The following is an 18671-nucleotide window of genomic DNA, read 5'->3' on the forward strand; positions in this document are numbered from 1 at the left end:
TTCTGATTCACGTGGGCTTAGGACCACAAACATAAGCTTGGCATTTGTTTCCAAGGGAGAAGAATTTTTTTTCTTTAATTTTTTTTTTAATGTTTATTTATTTTTGAGAGAGACAGAGACAGAATGTGAGTGGGTTAGGGGCAGAGAGAGAGGGAGACACAGAATCCAAAGCAGGCTCCAGGCTCTGAGCTGTCAGCACAGAGCCCAACTCGATGCTCGAACTCACGAGCTGTGAGATCATGACCTGAGCCGAAGTCGGACGCTCAACCGACTGAGCCACCCAGGCGCCCCAAGGGAGAAGAATTTTTATGGGTCAATGTTGTTGCATGCATTCAGGTCAGCAGCCCTAAAATTGTTTTCAGGAAATACTAGAATTGAGGTTTGAGGGTATGATTGATTTTGTTGTTTTCCAGCATTTTCAGATTTGGGTAAGAAAGTTGAATGTAAAGCAAAAACACATTTGTAAACAATGGTTTCCCTAACATGAAGTTAGAGCCATAGAATATTTAAGGAGAGTGAGAGAGAGAACACAGGTGTGGGTAGGCTCGCAAGATTGTATCTGTTAGTATTTCCTGGAAGCAGAACTGGGGTCATTTTTCAAGTGCCTTACTTGTGCAGATGTAGAAACTGAGACCCAAAGAAGGCATATGTTTACACCTGTAATAGTTGGAATGTCTTTGAGCTTCAGCTTCTTCATCTACAAACTAGAAAGAGGAATACCTATCCTCACTGGGTAGTTGTGAAGAATGATAGTTTGTGTTAGGATATTTTGGAAACCGATGAGAATTATGTAGATGAAGTTTGTAATTATTAGGCATATTGTGTTTCATTCTAATTAAGGTATTTAGAACCATGCTAGGGATCTTTTGATGGGAGGTCACTAGTCGATTCTAGATCAATGACTGCATGTCACTACTCTGTATGTAAAAGAACCCTTTTTATGACATTATAGTGAACTTTGAAGGTACATGTAATCAAAAGAAAGAAAACTTTACAGTAGCCATAATCCTTTTTTTTTTAATATATGAAATTTATTGTCAAATTGGTTTCCATACAACACCCAGTGCTCATCCCAAAAGGTGCCCTCCTCAATACCCATCACCCACCCTCCCCTCCCTCCCACCCCCATCTCAGTAGCCGTAATCCTACCACCCACAGGAGCACTATTAAAACTTTGGTATAAAGGTTTCTAGATCTTTTCTTGTAGGTACACATGCATTTTACAAAAATTGGGTTACACTGTATATATTGCTTTGCCATTTGTGTTTTCTCTCTCTCTCTTTTTTTTTTTTACTTAACAGTTTATTATGGACATTTTCCACATCAATTAATATTTTATGACATCATTTTGAAGGATGGTAGTATCCCATTGTATGGACAGAAGAACACTTATGTAATAGATCTCTTATTGGACATAGGGCTTTTTTTCCCCCTTAATTTTTGATACTCTCTCTAATGCTGAAATAAGCGTTTTTAAAACTGCATCTCATTTATAGCAGTTGCGTTATTCTGTTGACATTGGTACTTTCAAAATCGGAACTAAAGTTATAGATAATGCACTTAAGATAAGTGAGCAACATACTGGTATGAACTCACTCTGAAATGAGTATATAAATACAAAAATAAATGTTACTTATTTTTATACCCAGAAAATCTAACCTAATGGCATTTTGATCTAATATGCTTGAGAGTTGAGGACTCCTTCTCTATCAGTTGGCTTATTGCCTCTGCCTCAAAGCATTATAGTTCTAACAGTTCTGTTGTTTTGGGGCTCCTCTGATTTCCTTTAGGCAAAGCTGTTTGCGGTTCGCATGTGACCTTTTGGGCTTTGCTGTTCTCTCCCTCACCCAAGAATTACCTATCCAGTTATGGCAAAAAGACTCTTGCTTTTACTGAACAAAGTTCGGAATCAGTCAGGAGGGAGGCCTTTCACTTTCTGAATTCTTAAAATCGTGCTTTCTTAAGTTAAATGGCATTTTAGGAGTATTTCTGTTATAAAATTGGAAACTTTCAGATACAAGAAGGCATTGCTTATCTTTGTAAATACACATGTTCTAATTAAAATAGGTACTAAAATATTTTGGTGGCACTTCATAACTCCCAATTTAGATTTAATTTAGATTAAACCACTTACTCTTTTTAATAAAGTTATAAAATTGATTATTAAAATTGCTATTGAAGATTAAAAGCAGTGGAACATTTATTTTCCTTAAAAAACAATTTAGTCTTCAATAAGTATGATTGCATTAATCAATTATGCTATTAAAATACAACTGCCATATTAAATCTGACTCATTTGTCATGACAGTTTCTATAATTATAGAAATTATACCTAGCTGCTTATATAGCTGTAATCCTGCAATAAATATAAATAATTGTCTCAATTAATTCAGTTCACAGTTACTGTCTATTAAATCCCCAGTTAAATGGCAATTTGGGGACCTTCATTTAAAATCCTCCTAAATCTTTGTTGTTCCATTTGACTGCCAAAGCCCCACAAACACACCTCCCACGGTTGATTCCAGAAACCAATTTATGAATAAAGTAGTTTATTTTCAAATGCAGATATTCAAAAGGTCCATTTAGACTTGAGGTTTGAGGCTGTCAGGATAAAAATTTGGTAAACACATTGGGTGCAGGATACTGACAAAAAGAACAAACCTTGATGTCTTGGCATTATAGTTTGGAAAACAGTTTGGAAAACAGTTTGAAAAAACTGCTTGAAACCTTCAATATAAGCCCAGGAGACTAGAGCACATGGGTTATTAACTACTCACAACTTGTATCTCCGTAGGTGTGGATGAGGTCACCATTGTCAACATTTTGACCAACCGCAGCAATGAACAGAGACAGGATATTGCCTTCGCCTACCAGAGAAGGACCAAAAAGGTACAAGCAATTTCAGGGATGGAGGGCATTCCTTGTTCCATTTCATTTCCTCAGCCATTGCTTTTTCTTTTAATGGATTCTGGCTCATCCCAGCAAGAGCCAGGTTTTCCTTGGATATCCGAGGTTTTCCTCTTACATCCTTGTAAGAGTCATCACTCACACACTTCATGGCCCCCTGGAGTGCTTGGAGCTCAACCATAAAGACTATATGCCCTCTTCCAACCAGAGAGTATGGAGGGAGCACTGCTGGGAACAGAAAGTTAGGAGGGACTAGGGATTATCAACAACATGTCTCATTTCTAGAATGTTTGCTTTGTGCCAGGCATGTAGTTCTTTATATGTAGCAACTCATTTCATCTTTATGACTTCTGCTAGCTCTTGATAAGATGTTTCTAATTTAATCTGAGGACCGTAGACTTCACTTAGGATTGATCCTGGTAGGTTCTCCTCATTCTTAAAAAATATATATATACTTGAATTCTTGGGCTTAGTTAGTAGTTCATTTGGTCTACTAGGCTATCTTCAGTATGCCATGTTCCCGCTATTTAAAGAGCCTTTGTGAGCTTTTTCCTTGCTTGTGCTCTAGTGGTTAAGGAACAACCCAGCATTTGTTCATCCTTTATTTTGTTGCAGTGTTAGGAAATTTTATTTTTAAGGATGGGATGTTTTATTTTTAACTTCTTGCTATTAAAAGCTTTTGATTTATTCTTGGACAGTGCAGTAAGCGTGGCTTCCTGCAGCTCCTGTTTGACTTAACGGCTTTCACTCGTAGCCACAGTGGAGGTGAGCTGGAAGGCTTCTGGAAAAGACATTTCTTTTCTTGGGGTTGACATGACCACCAGGGTTCTGAGAGTTGCAGGTCAAGGCCTTCTATAGCTCCAACCCCCACCTACTCAAACAATTGGAAGAATCTGGCTTCTGTTATCTCATGTGCATTAAAATGCTTTTTTCCAACTAGACTTGCACAGTCTTTTGTAGTGAGCCATGAGGGGAGTGCTTTATTTCTCCAATTTTTTAAAAGGATCTGGGAGCTGGTAGGACTGAGTTCCAGGTGGAGCAGAAGTCTCACCTGTTTGGACACTATGCCTGTAATTGCTTCCTCATCTGTCACTTACAGAGTGGGGTGTTAGAACACACTTGGATGTGTACACATAAGTGTATATGGAAACAGAGATGCCTGGGTCTTGATTTCAAGTAGATAGATGAACAAAGCCCTCACATACTATGTTGGAAGGAACATGTTACCAGAATTATGGTAGGGTTCATTGATCACACAGGCTTTGTGTGTGGTGGGGACAGTTCACTCTCCTACTGATTCGTGATGTCTCTTAGTCTTGGGCTAAGGAAAATTGTCATTGTGTGCAGAAAGATACATAAATTACTTGAGATAATTTCCGAAGGAGATTTTGGAAGTAGAACCTTAGTGTTTTGAATGAGTTGTCTGCATAGTCAAGGAGAAAGCCCTGTATTGTAGAGTATGTTAGTGATATGAGCTGAGGCTGCCTAGGTCATGAGCTTTGAAGACCATGGGCAGAGCTAATAGAAGTGGAGAGGAGCTGGGGGAGAATCTCGGTCTTCTGTTTTGTTTTTTCATGTTCAAGCAGATGCCAGATTTCTCCATATAAGGAATGGTAATGTTTTTTTTGTCAAACTTTTCTGGGGTATCTGTTACATACAAAGCTCTGTGCTAGACCTTGTGAGAAGCAGGAAGTTGAATGCCAATAGGAGTTTATAATAGAAGTGGAAGAAGTCAGTAGCTACCCAAATGCTATTTGAGTTTGAACAGACAATGGGTCGAGGAGTGTCAAGGGTAGGCTCAGTTTGGAATTCCCTAACCTCAAATTTCCAAATTGGCAGGTGTTGCTTTTCAAGTCCCTTTCTAGGTGCTGTGTGTTACTAGAACACCAGGAATCAGAAGAGAGTAGGTTTGGAAGGGGTGGGCCAGGTGATTGTTGAGATCCATCTCAGTTCTCACCACCTCTGAATGGTTTGCAAAGATTCTGCCAGAAGCAGACTGTACATCATCTCCTGGCACCATTATAGATGCTGTGAGGTGCTGCTGGCAAGCAGGGGAGAAAGAAAGAAGGGAGAGAACAGGGAAAAAGTGAAAAGAAAGGAAAATAATTACAGTGGGAGAGTTCAGGCATCACTCAATGCTCATGATGTGTAGGAAGTTTAATCGTCAAGGAAGCAGCTATAAAAGACACATTGAATTGGTGTATTTGTCTGCATACATTGGTGCTGACTCAGACCTCTGACTTAAAATCTACATTAATTATGACAGTGAAAACCTTAAGATATAATACAGAGCGGGAAAGTCAAGGGGGTGAGAAAGAGGGACTTCAGTCTCCCATCGGCTCTGTCAACTCGGCCCCAGTTTGGTATGGACAAATAGATGTTTTCTCAGTCCTGGATGAAGTGTTTTGCATAGGAAAACTTCATGATCCAACTTCCACCCATGGTGGGGCCTCTGGTTCCTCTGGAGACTTTTAGCAGCCACCTCTAGTGCAGCTGCACAAACATCTTTTACAGGGGGCTCCCTAGTCTAACCACCTCCTTCTTAGCAAAGGTCTTGAGCTTGGAAAGTGCCCTGTATTCTATGAGTGGTTATCACTTGTGAGGGTGTTATAAAGTGTCCTCACACCCCTAGCTTTCTGAGAAATTGCATACTGCCCTGGTTTCCTTTTAATGACTGGGAGAAGATGGCTCAGCTTGGATGTGAAGGGATTTTGTCAGAGCAGTCTGATCTTTTTGTTTCTGACATCGGGGTCCACTGAGGGGAATGCAGTTGAGGGCCAGTTTGGTCTGAGATCCCAGAGTGGCTAAGGAATCACAACCTGCCTTACAAACACATCCCACTTACTTTTGTTTCATTCACCAGTTTTAAAGGGAACATTGGTTACCAACCTGTTTTTTTCCATGTTCTTGCCCGTTTTTCTGAAGGAACTTACATCAGCACTGAAGTCAGCCTTGTCCGGCCACCTGGAGACCGTGATTTTGGGCCTCTTGAAAACACCTGCTCAGTATGATGCTTCTGAGCTGAAAGCCTCCATGAAGGTAAACATGTGTGAGATGTAATCTCTGTCAAATCTGCCATTAATATTTGTAAATTACAGCTTTCTAAGTATAATTAGGTGATTTTTAGTTTTGTTGAATTCTCATTTGGAACCATTTTTTTTTTAATGAACTGGAGCTATAAGTCTCAGGATTTGTACCAAAAATATTTCAATTACTTTTTTTAAGACTGTAAAGAAATTTCATGATGCTGAGAAGTCAGTTACCAGCTGCTACTGCTCGGCACCTGGGCAATTGGAATTACCATTTGGAAAAAGTACTTCCTTGATTGCACTTCCTTCTTAAAAAAAGATTTGTTGTGATATTGAGGCAAAAGTAAAACTCATAGCTTTTGTTAAGTGAAGCTTGCAAATTCTGCCTATGCGGTCTTGAGTGTTTCTTCTTCTGACCTTCTCCTGTGAGTCCCACTGTTTGATTCAAATTCAGAAAAAAATCAGAACATCATAGTGTATATAAAGGGTGGTTTCAGATTGTGAATGGTACCTGTGTTTTGTTCAAAGTATTGTAGCACAGATTATCTCTTGTTTGCTTTTTGCTTTTGCAAAGTTAATTTAGAATTTTCAGTTACATTAGATAGTAAAAATTCCAGGTTAGAAACTCCCTGAATTTTGTGCATACCTAAAACATCCAGTATTATATAAATGTGATAGATGCATAAACATAAAGGCATTTTACAGCAAAATATAACCCCTTTTATATGTGGTGTGTGCCTGTAACACTTTGAATAATCTGATACTGCCCTCTGCTGATAAAACTAGGTAAAGCCTCCAGAGTACAGGGGAATACTATAGCTCTCATTTTTTATTCTAAGTCCAAGTGCGTTTTCTATGATGCCTGTTCCTGAATTATGAAGGACCAAGCTGTAAGCCTGTCACCAGAGCTGATGTCATGGTTCATGTCATCTCTCTCCCCAGAGAACACCTCGAGAGTGAGGCGGCTTCTCACACCGGGCACTTCCATTGCCCAGGACTTGATAGCTCAGGGCTGCTGAAAGATTTGTTAGGAAATCTCTTTCTTCCTTCAGTTCTCCAGCCTAGTCCAACCTGTACTCAGTTTATTTGAGCTGACTTGCTCTGAGTTTCCTAAGTAGGCTATATTGCAGAGAAGGTAGAATTACAAATGATAAAATGTCAACAACATTTAATGACCCTGCTTGATAAAAAGAGCACTCCTGAAAACCAAATCGTGGGTTTATTGGAGTCATGGAAGTCAGCCTGTCCTAGGTTTCTTCTGACCATCATCACTTCAGATCAGTTTATCTTATTTTCATCAAAAATCTATTTAGTTGTAATTCGTACAATCTTACTAGTATCGATGACTAGGTATTAGTAACTTGAAATAGACCTGTTCGAGCTGTCAGTCACCATTGTAATCTCTGTAATTGGGCCCAATGAAAGGTGCTTTGACGACTAAATCTTTGACCTGGTGCCAGCTCTTCCATTAGCTATTACAGTTGAGTACCCTTCTGAAATCCATAAAGCTCGAAGTGACATTAACTGAACTATGCTTAAAAAAAATCTGTTTTGACTTCTGGCAATACCAGTGGCAATATTAGCCATATGTTACGGTAGAAGTTGCCCTTGTGATAGGAATTGTAGACAATCTGTGGAAAGCTTGGGCCAAGTTTTGGAAATTGCCAAGGTCACCTTTGAATAGAGATAAAAACACTATTAGAATTCTCAGATATTAACACTGGCGTATCAGCGAGGGAAGAAAACATCTTATGTTGATATACCTGTTTTATATTTCAACAGTGTCAGGATATGGCATTTCTTCCAATACATGAATTATTTCTAGTCTGTATTTTTATCATCTTGAGATTGAAAGCCTACCCCCTAAAATATTTGAAGACACTCAGTAGTCATTCTATAACATTTGTGTAGAATGTTGCGTAGACCTTTTGCTAAGATGGAAAGAAAGTTTGGCTTTGCTAGAACCTCTACACGTCATGATTAAAAACTCAGAAGAAGAGGCATTTGCTCATAGATTAGATTATGAATAAAATTCAAAATTAACCATTAACCTGAGGTTTAGCTTATATTATATGAACCACTTTTCAGGGGCATATAAACTCTAATAAGTTTAATTAATAGCTGACACACTTTTCATGTGGATAAGTAAGTTTCGTATTGTATTAACACCTTATAATTGATTTACATTTTAAACAGTTGTAATTCTACTTAGTTCAAAGTGATATTTCCATATTCGGAAAGACAAGTATTAGAGAATCCTGATTATTAAATCTTGACTTTGATCATGAAGCCAGCTTTGAAATACATGTTTCATTGAGTCCTTTCAAGCTATCTGGCACGTTCAAAAGTGTATATATTAAATTTGAATACATCACCCATCAAATTCTTATTCCTTAATAAAGTGTTGGTGTCTAGGTTTATTTGGCACTTCATTATTTCCTTTTGCTTCCCTAAAATGCCTGAAGAGTGCATAGTAATCAAGCGAAAGTGGAAGTACAAGAATGAAATTTTTAACATTAACCCAATTTTACATTTCAAAGAAGTGAAGCTAAAAATTTTATCTTATCTGTACCTTTCCCTGGTAAAAGACTTACTCCCTTCCAGTGGTGCTGGCTGCAGAGGACAACAAACTCTCTCTCTTCCTTTATTTTAAATTACTGAGCAGAATTGTTTAATAAAGAAAAATTTCCCATCTATTAAAATAATTTGAAAAATAAAGAAAAATAGGAAGAAGAAAAAGTTAATCATTTTGTAAACCCATCACCAAAAGGCAACCCCTTTTAACATTTTGGTGTATTCCATTACTGTCTCTTCCCATTCGATATACATACATATATATGTATTTTTAACATTCGCACATAGAAAATAGACATAGAAAATAACATTATGTTGTGCTGAGGAATATAGTAGAGATCCCCTAGGTAGGAATGTAGAAAGGAGCATGCTAACTGACCCAATCCATGTTTGCGGATTTACCTGATTGAGATCGGAGACGTAGGCTAATGGCCTGGAGAACTTCCCCTGCTGATGTCTGTGCTGCCTGGTTCACAGGGGCTGGGGACGGATGAGGACTCCCTCATTGAGATCATCTGCTCAAGGACCAACCAAGAGCTTCAGGAAATTAACAGAGTCTACAAGGAAAGTGAGTAGCTCCCGCTCTGTGATGCAGCTTGTCAGCCCAATTTCTGTAACCCCATCATGGCTACCTGGGCTAGTGCTGGGGATAGGATGCCCAGATTACGTATGCAGAAATGCCATCTGGACCGTCCAGGGGTTTGCCCTTGTCCAGGTCCCTCTTTTCTACCTTCTTGTGGCCTGGGTTTTGGTTATTACATTCTGCTAGAACTTCTATAAAAGGATAGGCAGGAGGGAAAGGCGAGAAAACAATTTTTTTTCCTTAAGGGTCTGGTGAGGGAAGTAGAAAGCAGTGTACGTGGACTTAATGTATTGGGTGCTTTCCAGTCTCTGCTTAAGAAGTTCCCAACTCTGGATTGTGGATAATTATTGCAAGAGGCATGTAGATCTGTGTGCACCAAGCACTATAGGAGGCTGTGGCTAGAATAAATGATGCAGCTTACATGTGTATCTGTTACTAGGTTTCAATGTAGAAGCTATTTGAATAATAAAATACAGATTCATTTAAGAGTAATATTTAATTCCTACAAGTTTTTGCCATTGTGCAGTTTCTCATTCAGTGGATAACAAAGCACAGGTGTGTGTGTGTGTGTGTGTGTGTGTGTGTGTGTGTGTGTGTGTAGCCCTCCAATTTTTTTCCTTTTCAAAGTGATTATTCCTAGTCAAGGAGTTTGGGAACCAGTATTTTAGCTAGAAAAGAGGTCACTGATCAAAGGTGAGCTTGAGAATGCCTGATTGGATCCAGCCCTGCCTATCTCCTGTCACTGATAATAACATTTAGCTCTGATTTTATGAGTCTAAAAATCATCTTAGACCATCTGCCCTCATTTGGGTGGATACATCCATGCTGCCACAACTGTTTCTGCTTCTCAGAGGCTTAATGGGGCAGGGGGCAGTTGGGGTGGGTGGCTGGCTGGCTGCACAGGCAGGAAGCATAAAACCAGACGTGTTGTTTTCAAAGTGTACAAGACTGATCTGGAGAAAGACATCATTTCTGACACATCCGGTGACTTCCGCAAGCTGATGGTTGCCCTTGCAAAGGTTGGTTTCCGGTTTATTTCTTTGTCCTTGTTTCCTCCCAAGGCAAGTCACATACCGCATTTTATACCTGGGAGCGAATTAAGTCAATCCTCTGTGCCTGCATCAGAAATGCCAGCTTCATTTCTGACAGTGGGTTTGCACTGTCACTGCAGAGATGTCATTTTTGTATAATAGGATTTCTTATCCTGAGAAACTGCATGGTCAAGTGGACTTTGGGGCCAGAGGAGGAATAGGCAGCTCTCAAGTCCTGGCCTGGATTATGTGGCAGCCCTTGCCACATGACTTGGGGAAGGTCACTTTGCCTCTATCTATAGCCACATAGGACCCGATGGGAAGTGACCCTCTTGTTTTTTCTTTCGTTCTCTCTGCTCTCACGTCTTACGAAAGGATTTGCCCAGGTAGTCCTTTGCCTGGAGAGGGGGTCTTTGTTAATGTTAATGCAGACATGTGGATGAAAGGCATTTCCCTCTGAGTCCTGACCAGTGTGCAATTTGAAGCCTCTGTGCCGGGGGAGGGAAGAGAAATGATTTTCTCCAGGAACCTTAATGACAGATGATTGTTTGGCATGCTGCATCCTGCCCACTCACATCTCCATTACTGTAACAACTCCATACAGCCCTCCCTGGCGACTCCTCGCCCTGTGTACCACCAACCACCCATCTGTTGAAGGCTGCCTTCACTATTTCACTCCCTTGATCACACGCATTTCTGCTACATCAAATCCAGATTCTCCGCTGCCTTTAAAAGTTCCCTATATCCAGGGGCGCCTGGGTGGCTCAGTCGGTTAAGGGTTAGACCTCAGTTCAGGTCGTGATCTCACAGTTTGTGAGTTTGAGCCCCGCATCGGGTTCCCTGCTGTCAGCACAGAGCCCGCTTCCGATCCTCTGTCTCCACTGTCTCTCTGCCCCATCCCTGCTTGCACTCACTCTCTTTCAAATATAAACATTAAAAACAGTAAATAAAAAGGTCTCTATATCCTGCCCTTCCCTAATTTAATCCTCCTAGGATTCCCCCCTGCCTCCCTTCCCCTGTAGCTGCGTGGCACCTCACTGACCTGTGGCCGCGCTCAGCCTCTTCCTGTGCTGTTCCTCCCACGGGGAGTGCCTTTCTCCCCATCCCCTTTACTAGCCTCATTTGACACATCCTTCAGTGTTCACCTCAACCCTACCCCATTGTCCACAGACTTTGCTGACTATGCTGTCAGATTTCTCCCTTCTTTTGCATTTCATGTCTTCTTAAGCCATGGATTACTGTGTTGTTTTATCTTTGTTCCACGCTATTTTTCCATCAGGATTGTAAGCTCACTGAGGGAGGGAACTAAATATCGGTAGCTTTTTTTTTTTTTTTTTTGGAGGTAGAGGGAATTCTGTAAAGTGCCTATCCCAGGAGAGGAGGGGGGGGTTGATGATGGTGAGGCCCACCCCTCCCCCCACTTCACTACCTCAGTTGTACCAATCCTTAGTCTTGTCTAGACTTCAAAATGAAGAAAAAAATTTTTTTAATATTTGTTTGTCTGTTTTTGAGAAAGAGAGAGCACAAGCGGGTGAGGGGCAGAGAGAGAGAGAGGGAGACACAGAATCCAAAGCAGGCTCCAGGCTCTGAGCTGTCAGCACAGATCCTGATGTGGGGCTTGAAACCACGAACTGTGAGATCATGACCTGAGCCACCCAGGCATCCCAAGTGAAGAAAAACTTTAAGTGTGTGTTTGCTCAGTAAATTAAATAACGGCTTACAAGAGTTGGGGAGAAGATACTATTTTCAACTTTAAAATATACAAAGAGGGGCGCCTGGGTGGCGAAGTCGGTTGGGCGTCCGACTTCAGCCAGGTCACGGTCTCGCGGTCCGTGAGTTCGGGCCCCGCGTCGGGCTCTGGGCTGATGGCTCAGAGCCTGGAGCCTGTTTCCGATTCTGTGTCTCCCTCTCTCTCTGCCCCTCCCCCGTTCATGCTCTGTCTCTCTCTGTCCCAAAAATAAATTAAAAAAAAAAATATACAAAGAAACCTATTTGATGTTCTTAATTTTGTTTTCTTCCGTAGGGTAGAAGAGCAGAGGATGGCTCCGTCATTGATTATGAACTGATTGACCAGGATGCTCGGGTAAGCGAGCTTCTCGGTTTGAGTTTCTGTTTTCTAGCAAATCTCTAGATAGTCTATTTAGTAATTATCGATCCTGTGTAACAGTTTACCTTCAAACCTAGCGGTAGCCCTAAGTTACATCTCTCAGTTTCTTTGGGACAGGAATTGGGGAGGGGCTCAGCTGGGTGGTTCTGGCTCAGGACTTCTCAGGAGGGTGGGGCCAAAATGTGGGCCAGGGCTGCATCATCTGAGGGCCTGACAGCATCAGGAGGCTCTCCTTTCAAGGTCACCCATCTATAGGACTGTTGAAAGGAGGCCTTACTATTGCTCCACATGGGCCTCTCTAAGGGCTTGCTCGAGTATCCTCACAACCTGGCAGCTGGTTATCCCCAGAGTGAGTGATCCAAGAGAGAAAGCAAGGAGGAAGCCAAATGCTTATTATCACCTAATGTCAGGAGTCACACAGTGTCACTTCTGTCATACCCTTCGTTAGAAGTGGGTCACTATGTGTAGCCTATAGTTAGTGCAAAGGGAAGTAGGCACCACTTTTGGAAGGGAGGAAAGTCAAATTTGTGGGCTTCATTTTCACTCTCTGGGAACAGTAGTTATCATAAGATATTCCCTCTTGATGCTGGTATGAATTATAGGATCAATACCTGAGTCACATATGCTTGTTTAGGCTTTGCTTGTATGAAAGTACCAGATTCTGCAGAGTGTGCTAAGGCTGTGTGCACTGGTGTGCACTTGCTACATAAACAACATAGCAGAGTGGAAGAAAATGGTGGAGGCACAGCCAGGGATAGGAAGGCTTATTGTCCTTTGTGGTGAGGGAGAAGGGGAGGGTGGCAGAGACCCTTGTCTGGTTGAATAGCACTTTCGATGGTTCCAGTCGCGAATCACCGAGAACTGTTTGTTAAGCTGGTTCAGATCACTGTGAACTGCATGCCTTTTCCAGAGGGTCAATAGCTAATCTCAAAGCATTTTATAAGAGCTGCAGAGAAAATTAATTCATTTTAGTTTTAAAATTCAGTGTGTTTCTCACAGCACTTTTAGCAGGAGGTAGAGAAGGTTTTTTACATGAAGTGACAGAAGTTAGGTTTTACAACCCCCAGATGGTGGGTGGTCACTTAATGAGTATCTTAACCTTGAATGAATATTTCTCCTTCCCTCCTTGCCATTCTTATCATGATTTGTAGCCCCTAAATTTTCCAGAAACTAAAAATGAGACTTTCTGAGTCTCTAAGAAGCATGGGTATAGGTACCTGATCTGTAACTGTCTTCAGCAGACAACCATTAGCTTATTTGCCATCCAAAGTACCAAAGGAATGAGGGCTGGATGTACTAATGAACATTTGCTTGTCCTTCTGGGTAGGAATAGAAGCTCTTGGTTCTCCCTTTGGCATTCAAGGACATCGATGTGTACGGCACCCACCTCACAAATAATCTAGTCTCATACTTTGTGCCTAGTGAAGACTTGATTAAGACTTTTGACCCTTTAAAAAGAAAAACTTTTGACTTAAATACTACATTGCTGCCTGTGTCTTCAGTGCAGCTGTCCTTTCTCAATTGGCATTTTCAGTGTATAGGTTTTTGGGGTTTTTTTGCATGACAGTTTTTATGACCTTACTCTGGACCACATAGTCAACTTTCCTGGTTGGTTGTGCTTGTAGGACCTCTATGATGCTGGAGTGAAGAGGAAAGGAACAGACGTGCCCAAGTGGATCAGCATCATGACCGAGCGGAGTGTGTGTCACCTCCAGAAAGGTGGGTGCTGTGCTGAGGAGGTCCTAGAGCCTCGGGATGGTCCTCTCAGCGAGGCCTGCTGGTTATGTGTGTTGGGGTGTGGGTCTGCCAGAACAAAGTTCACTCTCTACTTTGTACCCCATAATCTCACTCATTTTTCCATCACCAAGTCCATTGGCCCTTCCCTTCCATTTTGGATCCTTCTTTCTCCTATTTGCATGTTTGGTGCTGTATCTTGCTGCCCCTTCTTGTCTAGGATCATTTTATCATGCTGTATTTGTTGAAGTAAATGGACTTTCCTGGGCACTATGTACTGTTACTCATTGCTTCCAAATAGAAGGCTCCACTCAGAGCTGAAGATGGTCAAAAAATGTGGTCTGGCCGTGCCATTCAGGACAGTGCCATTCAGTACAGCTGTCCCAGGTCAACCGGTGCAGGGTCAGCTCTGGTCCATCACGGCAACCCCTAACCCTCTAAGATGCTGTGATCATCCTCATTTGTTTGTTTATTTTTATCATGGTGCGTAACCATGTGAGTGATCATTGACAGCTTTGATCAGCCGCTCTGTTCTAGTAATTATTTTTTGTTTTTCCTTAGTGTTTGACAGGTACAAGAGCTACAGCCCTTATGACATGCTGGAGAGCATCAAGAAGGAGGTCAAAGGAGACCTGGAAAATGCTTTCCTGAACCTGGGTGAGCATGTGGTTCTCCCCTCCCATCCATAGTGGACATCAGCTTTCAGTAAACTGCCATAGCAGAAGTAACAAGTGGCCATCCTGTTAATTCAAGTGTGTTTGGGAGGTGTGGCTCCTTTAGATGACTTGGGTAGTTGTATAATCTTCACTGAATAAATTTAAGGTATAAAACTGAGGGACGCTTACTTTGGTAGAGCGAGGAGTTTCCCAGGAAGAATACAATAACAACAAAAGGGGCCCTGTTGGGGAAACTCACATATCCTTTAGCCCTCAAGATCCCCTGGTTTAAAATCACCATGGAGCCGAGTTTCAGAGGAGCCCAGGTTTTCCCTTAGTGTTTCCCATTTTGCAGCCTGTTCCTGTTACATTAGGTCATCTTATTTGCGGCCCGGGGTCAGGGCCTCACTCCTCCCTGGTGAGGAGAGGAGTAGCTGACCCCTTTTCTTCACTCCACAGTCCAGTGCATTCAGAACAAGCCCCTGTATTTTGCTGACCGACTGTACGACTCCATGAAGGTAAGGGCAGCCAGCTGAGGGGTCCATGTTTCCACAATGGGCTTTTCTTCTTTTGTGCCCCGAACTATAAGTCTCCTTGACTAGTGGCTGGTGAAAGGGACACTGCTGTCTGGGTGCAGGAATGTACTAGTCAGCTGTGGTTGTATCGGACAGGTGAGAAAACCACAAGTCAGTCTTCTTTGTCTCTCTCTCCTACCTTCTTGAACCTGTGTTTGTGCGCAGGTAGAAAATAAAGTACCAGATGGTAATCGTGTCTGACTCCTGCTCAGACTTCTCAGTGATGGTCTTCCAGTACCCCAAAGCAAAGACGGGCAAGGAAGGGAGAGATTATTAAGCAACCCACTGTGCAGGAGACGTTGTGCTACTTACTTCATCTTAAATCATTACCAAAAAGCCCATTTGGCCTGTGACATATTGTTTACAGATCAGGAGACTGAAGCTCAGAAAGCTTTAACTAGCCTGAAATAACGTAGTTAGATTTGAACTTAGGTCTGTCCGCCTCTAAAGGCGGCCCCACGACTGTCTCTTCCCACAGTCCCATCCCATTTTCTGCGCCTCAGATGTCCCTTGTGCTTTCCACCTTCCTGGCCCTCCCGCTCCTTCCTGCATCATCCCTTGCCCACACCACCTCTCCCATCTCTCCTAGGGTTTTGGTCAAATAGGACATGTTCCTCAGTGCCTCTGGTCTGAGACTCTCAAAGTAAATTCTGTGGTCTTTATTGTTTACACCATTCACAGTGGCACAGAGCCACAGTGAAAGTGTGGTGGCCTGTGTTCTCTAAGCCCTGAGAGCCAGGAGCTGTTTGTTACATATGTAAACTCTCACACTTACTAAACTGAACCATGCAGTAGTTAATGCTCCGTACACATTTACTGAATGCACAGAGTGGGGGTTTGTGCTGATGTCATCCTGGAGTGTTTGAAATTCCAAGATGCTCATTTTTCTTAAAGGAGTAGTTTCATCATTACCTTTGCACTTTCTTAAAGGGCAGCCTCAAGAACCCAGATGAGTTCCATGTGCAAGAAAACTTACTGGATTAATGTTGTCAGTGAATTGTAACTTGGAACATGTACTTGACTTTCAGGGCAAGGGGACTCGCGACAAAGTCCTGATTAGAATCATGGTCTCTCGCAGTGAAGTGGACATGTTGAAAATTAGGTCTGAATTCAAGAGGAAGTACGGCAAGTCCCTGTACTACTGCATCCAGGTAAGCCCCGTGGTGACGTGTTGGCCCTTCCTGGCCATCTAGAAGGCCCTGGAGCCCCAGGCTGGTGGCCTGTCAGAATAATGACAGAGTGGTGGTTTTCTAATTCACTGGGGAAGAGATGCTAGTCCTCAGGTATCAGCGGTTTATTTAGAAAGTGCCATTAACGATTTGTCCTAGAATCTTATAGAGACAGGCAAATATTTTACACTTCCCACATCTGCTGTTCTACAGTGATAATTGGTGTTCATGACAATGATCCTGCAAGACTTGCTGACATCCTCCTGAAGAGCCCGAGATCAATTAAATTTTGAATTTTATGCAGTTGACCCTTAAACAGCACAGGTTTGAACTGCACTGGTTGAAAATCAATAGATTTTTTTCAATAAATACAGTGCAGTACTGTAAATGTATTTTCCTTCTGATTTTCTTAATATTTCCATTTCTAAAGCTTACTTTATTGTAAGAATACGGTATACATATGACATACAAAATGTGTGTTAATGTTTATGTTGCAGGTATGGCTTCTGGTCAACAGTAGGCTATTATTAGTAGTTAAGTTTTGGGGGGAGTCAAAAGTTATATGCGGATTTTTGTCAGCACGGGGCAGGGGCGAGAGTTGGTGCCCCCAACTTTGGCCTTGTTAAAGGGTCAACTGTTTCCATTGTTTGAAAATCCTCTGTGATAGGCCTGGCAAATTTGGTTACACAGAACTTCCGTCTCCCATCAATTCAGTCTCTCTATTTTGGAGAGACGGAGCATTTGCATGCAAGGAGTGGCTGCACATGCATCAGCCCCCTGGCGTGTCCTTCAGACAGGCATTGCAGCCCCCCTTTCCAGAAGACCCTGCAAATTTCAAAGGCATGTCCGTGGTTACAAAGGATGAATTTTGAGGTGGGTTTGGTACACCCAGGTTTGTTAGGGCACGCGTTTAAAGTTTAGGGACCAATGAGCCCATTAGTAATCATTTCCTCGCTTCACTAGCTTATTCCCACGTGACCTTAAGAATCCTGGAAACAGCACGGTGAGGCAGGAAAGTACCTCTCTTCTCTGGAAGCACGCAGGCCAGAGAGAAAAGTGGTGATGCATACAGGACCTCACTGCAGTAAGAGCAGGCTGGGTTCTGTGGGTCTGGTTCCTTGCTGTGTTAATCCACTACTACCTCACATTCTTTCTGCCCTCGCAGTAATCATGTCACTTGACGCCCCCCCCCCCCCCCTAGTTTCAGACCCCCTGAGGGTCTGCTGATGATGGTTTGGGTCTTTGTGCCTGGACAGGTCCCTCAGAGTCTTGTCTTTGTTGCTGCTCAGGGAGGCTCTCTATGCGTTGAGCCTGCTTGTATGTTGTTGCAGACCTTGGGTCTTTTTGCTGATACTGAATTTCTTTTTTCTCCTCGGCCATTTATAGCAAGACACGAAGGGCGACTACCAGAAAGCGCTGCTGTACCTGTGCGGTGGGGATGACTGAGCCCATGACAGCATGAGCGCCAGGAGCGGTGTTCCTTTGTTTTCAGCTAACAGTTCTAGAAAATAGCTTGTGACTAACAGCCCCCTTATGCTCATCCCTGCGAGGATGACATTAGCATTGCCCCTTCCCCATCTTTATTTCTTGCGTAAGCATTGCCTGCCTCTCATGTCTAGTCTCTTTAGCCAAAGAAATGAACATTCCAAGGAGTTGGAAGTGAAGCCTATGATGTGAAACACTTTGCCTCTTGTGTACTGTGTCATAAACAGATGAATAAACTGAATTTTTACTTTATAAACAAGTACTCTGTGGACCTTGCTTTCAACTTAATTGTTTAGCAATCAAACACGTGTAAAAACAAATAAAATAAGAAATAAAAATCAGACACGCATCAGGGCTGTATCGCTCAGCTGGTAAAGCTGTCCGCTAGAGGAATAAAGCTCTGGGACTCAGCTGTTTGATATGGTGGCCAGTATCCAGATGTGGCGATTTACATTTAAACTTATGTAAATGAAACACAATTAAAAATTCACTTCCTCAGTCACACTATCCACATTTCAAATGCTCGGTATCCACATGTGGTTAGCAGCCCATGTATTGGACAGCACAGGCAGAGAACATTTCCATTATAAGGGAAAATTCTGGGCAGCTCTTCATGCCCAGGGGATAATAGTAACTACGGGAAAAAACTTCCATCTGCTCATCTTCCTGCAGGTAAATTACATGAAAACAAATGATCAGTGATGGCCTCAAACTGGGAAGACGAGTGGGGTGGCATGGTGGGCTCTATTTAGCAAATATTGTAAATATATCTAAAGCCATTCGGACGTACAGAAATAAATAACGTTCTGTCTCAACCTCAA

The 18671-nt window shown here is 42.2% G+C and overlaps 1 protein-coding gene across 1 annotated transcript in view; it reads left to right on the forward strand.

The window, feature by feature from the left end:
* Positions 1-18106, forward strand: part of ANXA2 (annexin A2) — a 43064-nt gene extending 24958 nt beyond the window's left edge. Inside the window, exons 4-13 of the mRNA XM_047075030.1 lie at positions 2795-2889; positions 5833-5946; positions 8988-9078; positions 10033-10112; positions 12148-12207; positions 13857-13950; positions 14527-14622; positions 15081-15139; positions 16225-16347; positions 17752-18106. Coding sequence (XP_046930986.1) covers positions 2795-2889; positions 5833-5946; positions 8988-9078; positions 10033-10112; positions 12148-12207; positions 13857-13950; positions 14527-14622; positions 15081-15139; positions 16225-16347; positions 17752-17811 — 872 coding nt within the window. The 3' untranslated portion in view covers positions 17812-18106. The remainder of the gene's footprint in view (positions 1-2794; positions 2890-5832; positions 5947-8987; positions 9079-10032; positions 10113-12147; positions 12208-13856; positions 13951-14526; positions 14623-15080; positions 15140-16224; positions 16348-17751) is intronic.
* Positions 18107-18671: the final 565 nt, after the last annotated feature.

This window comes from Lynx rufus, unplaced genomic scaffold (assembly GCF_022079265.1).
Source record: "Lynx rufus isolate CCGP_SWC_20201006 ecotype Redwood Valley unplaced genomic scaffold, mLynRuf1.p SCAF_13, whole genome shotgun sequence".
Lineage (NCBI taxonomy): Eukaryota > Metazoa > Chordata > Mammalia > Carnivora > Felidae > Lynx > Lynx rufus.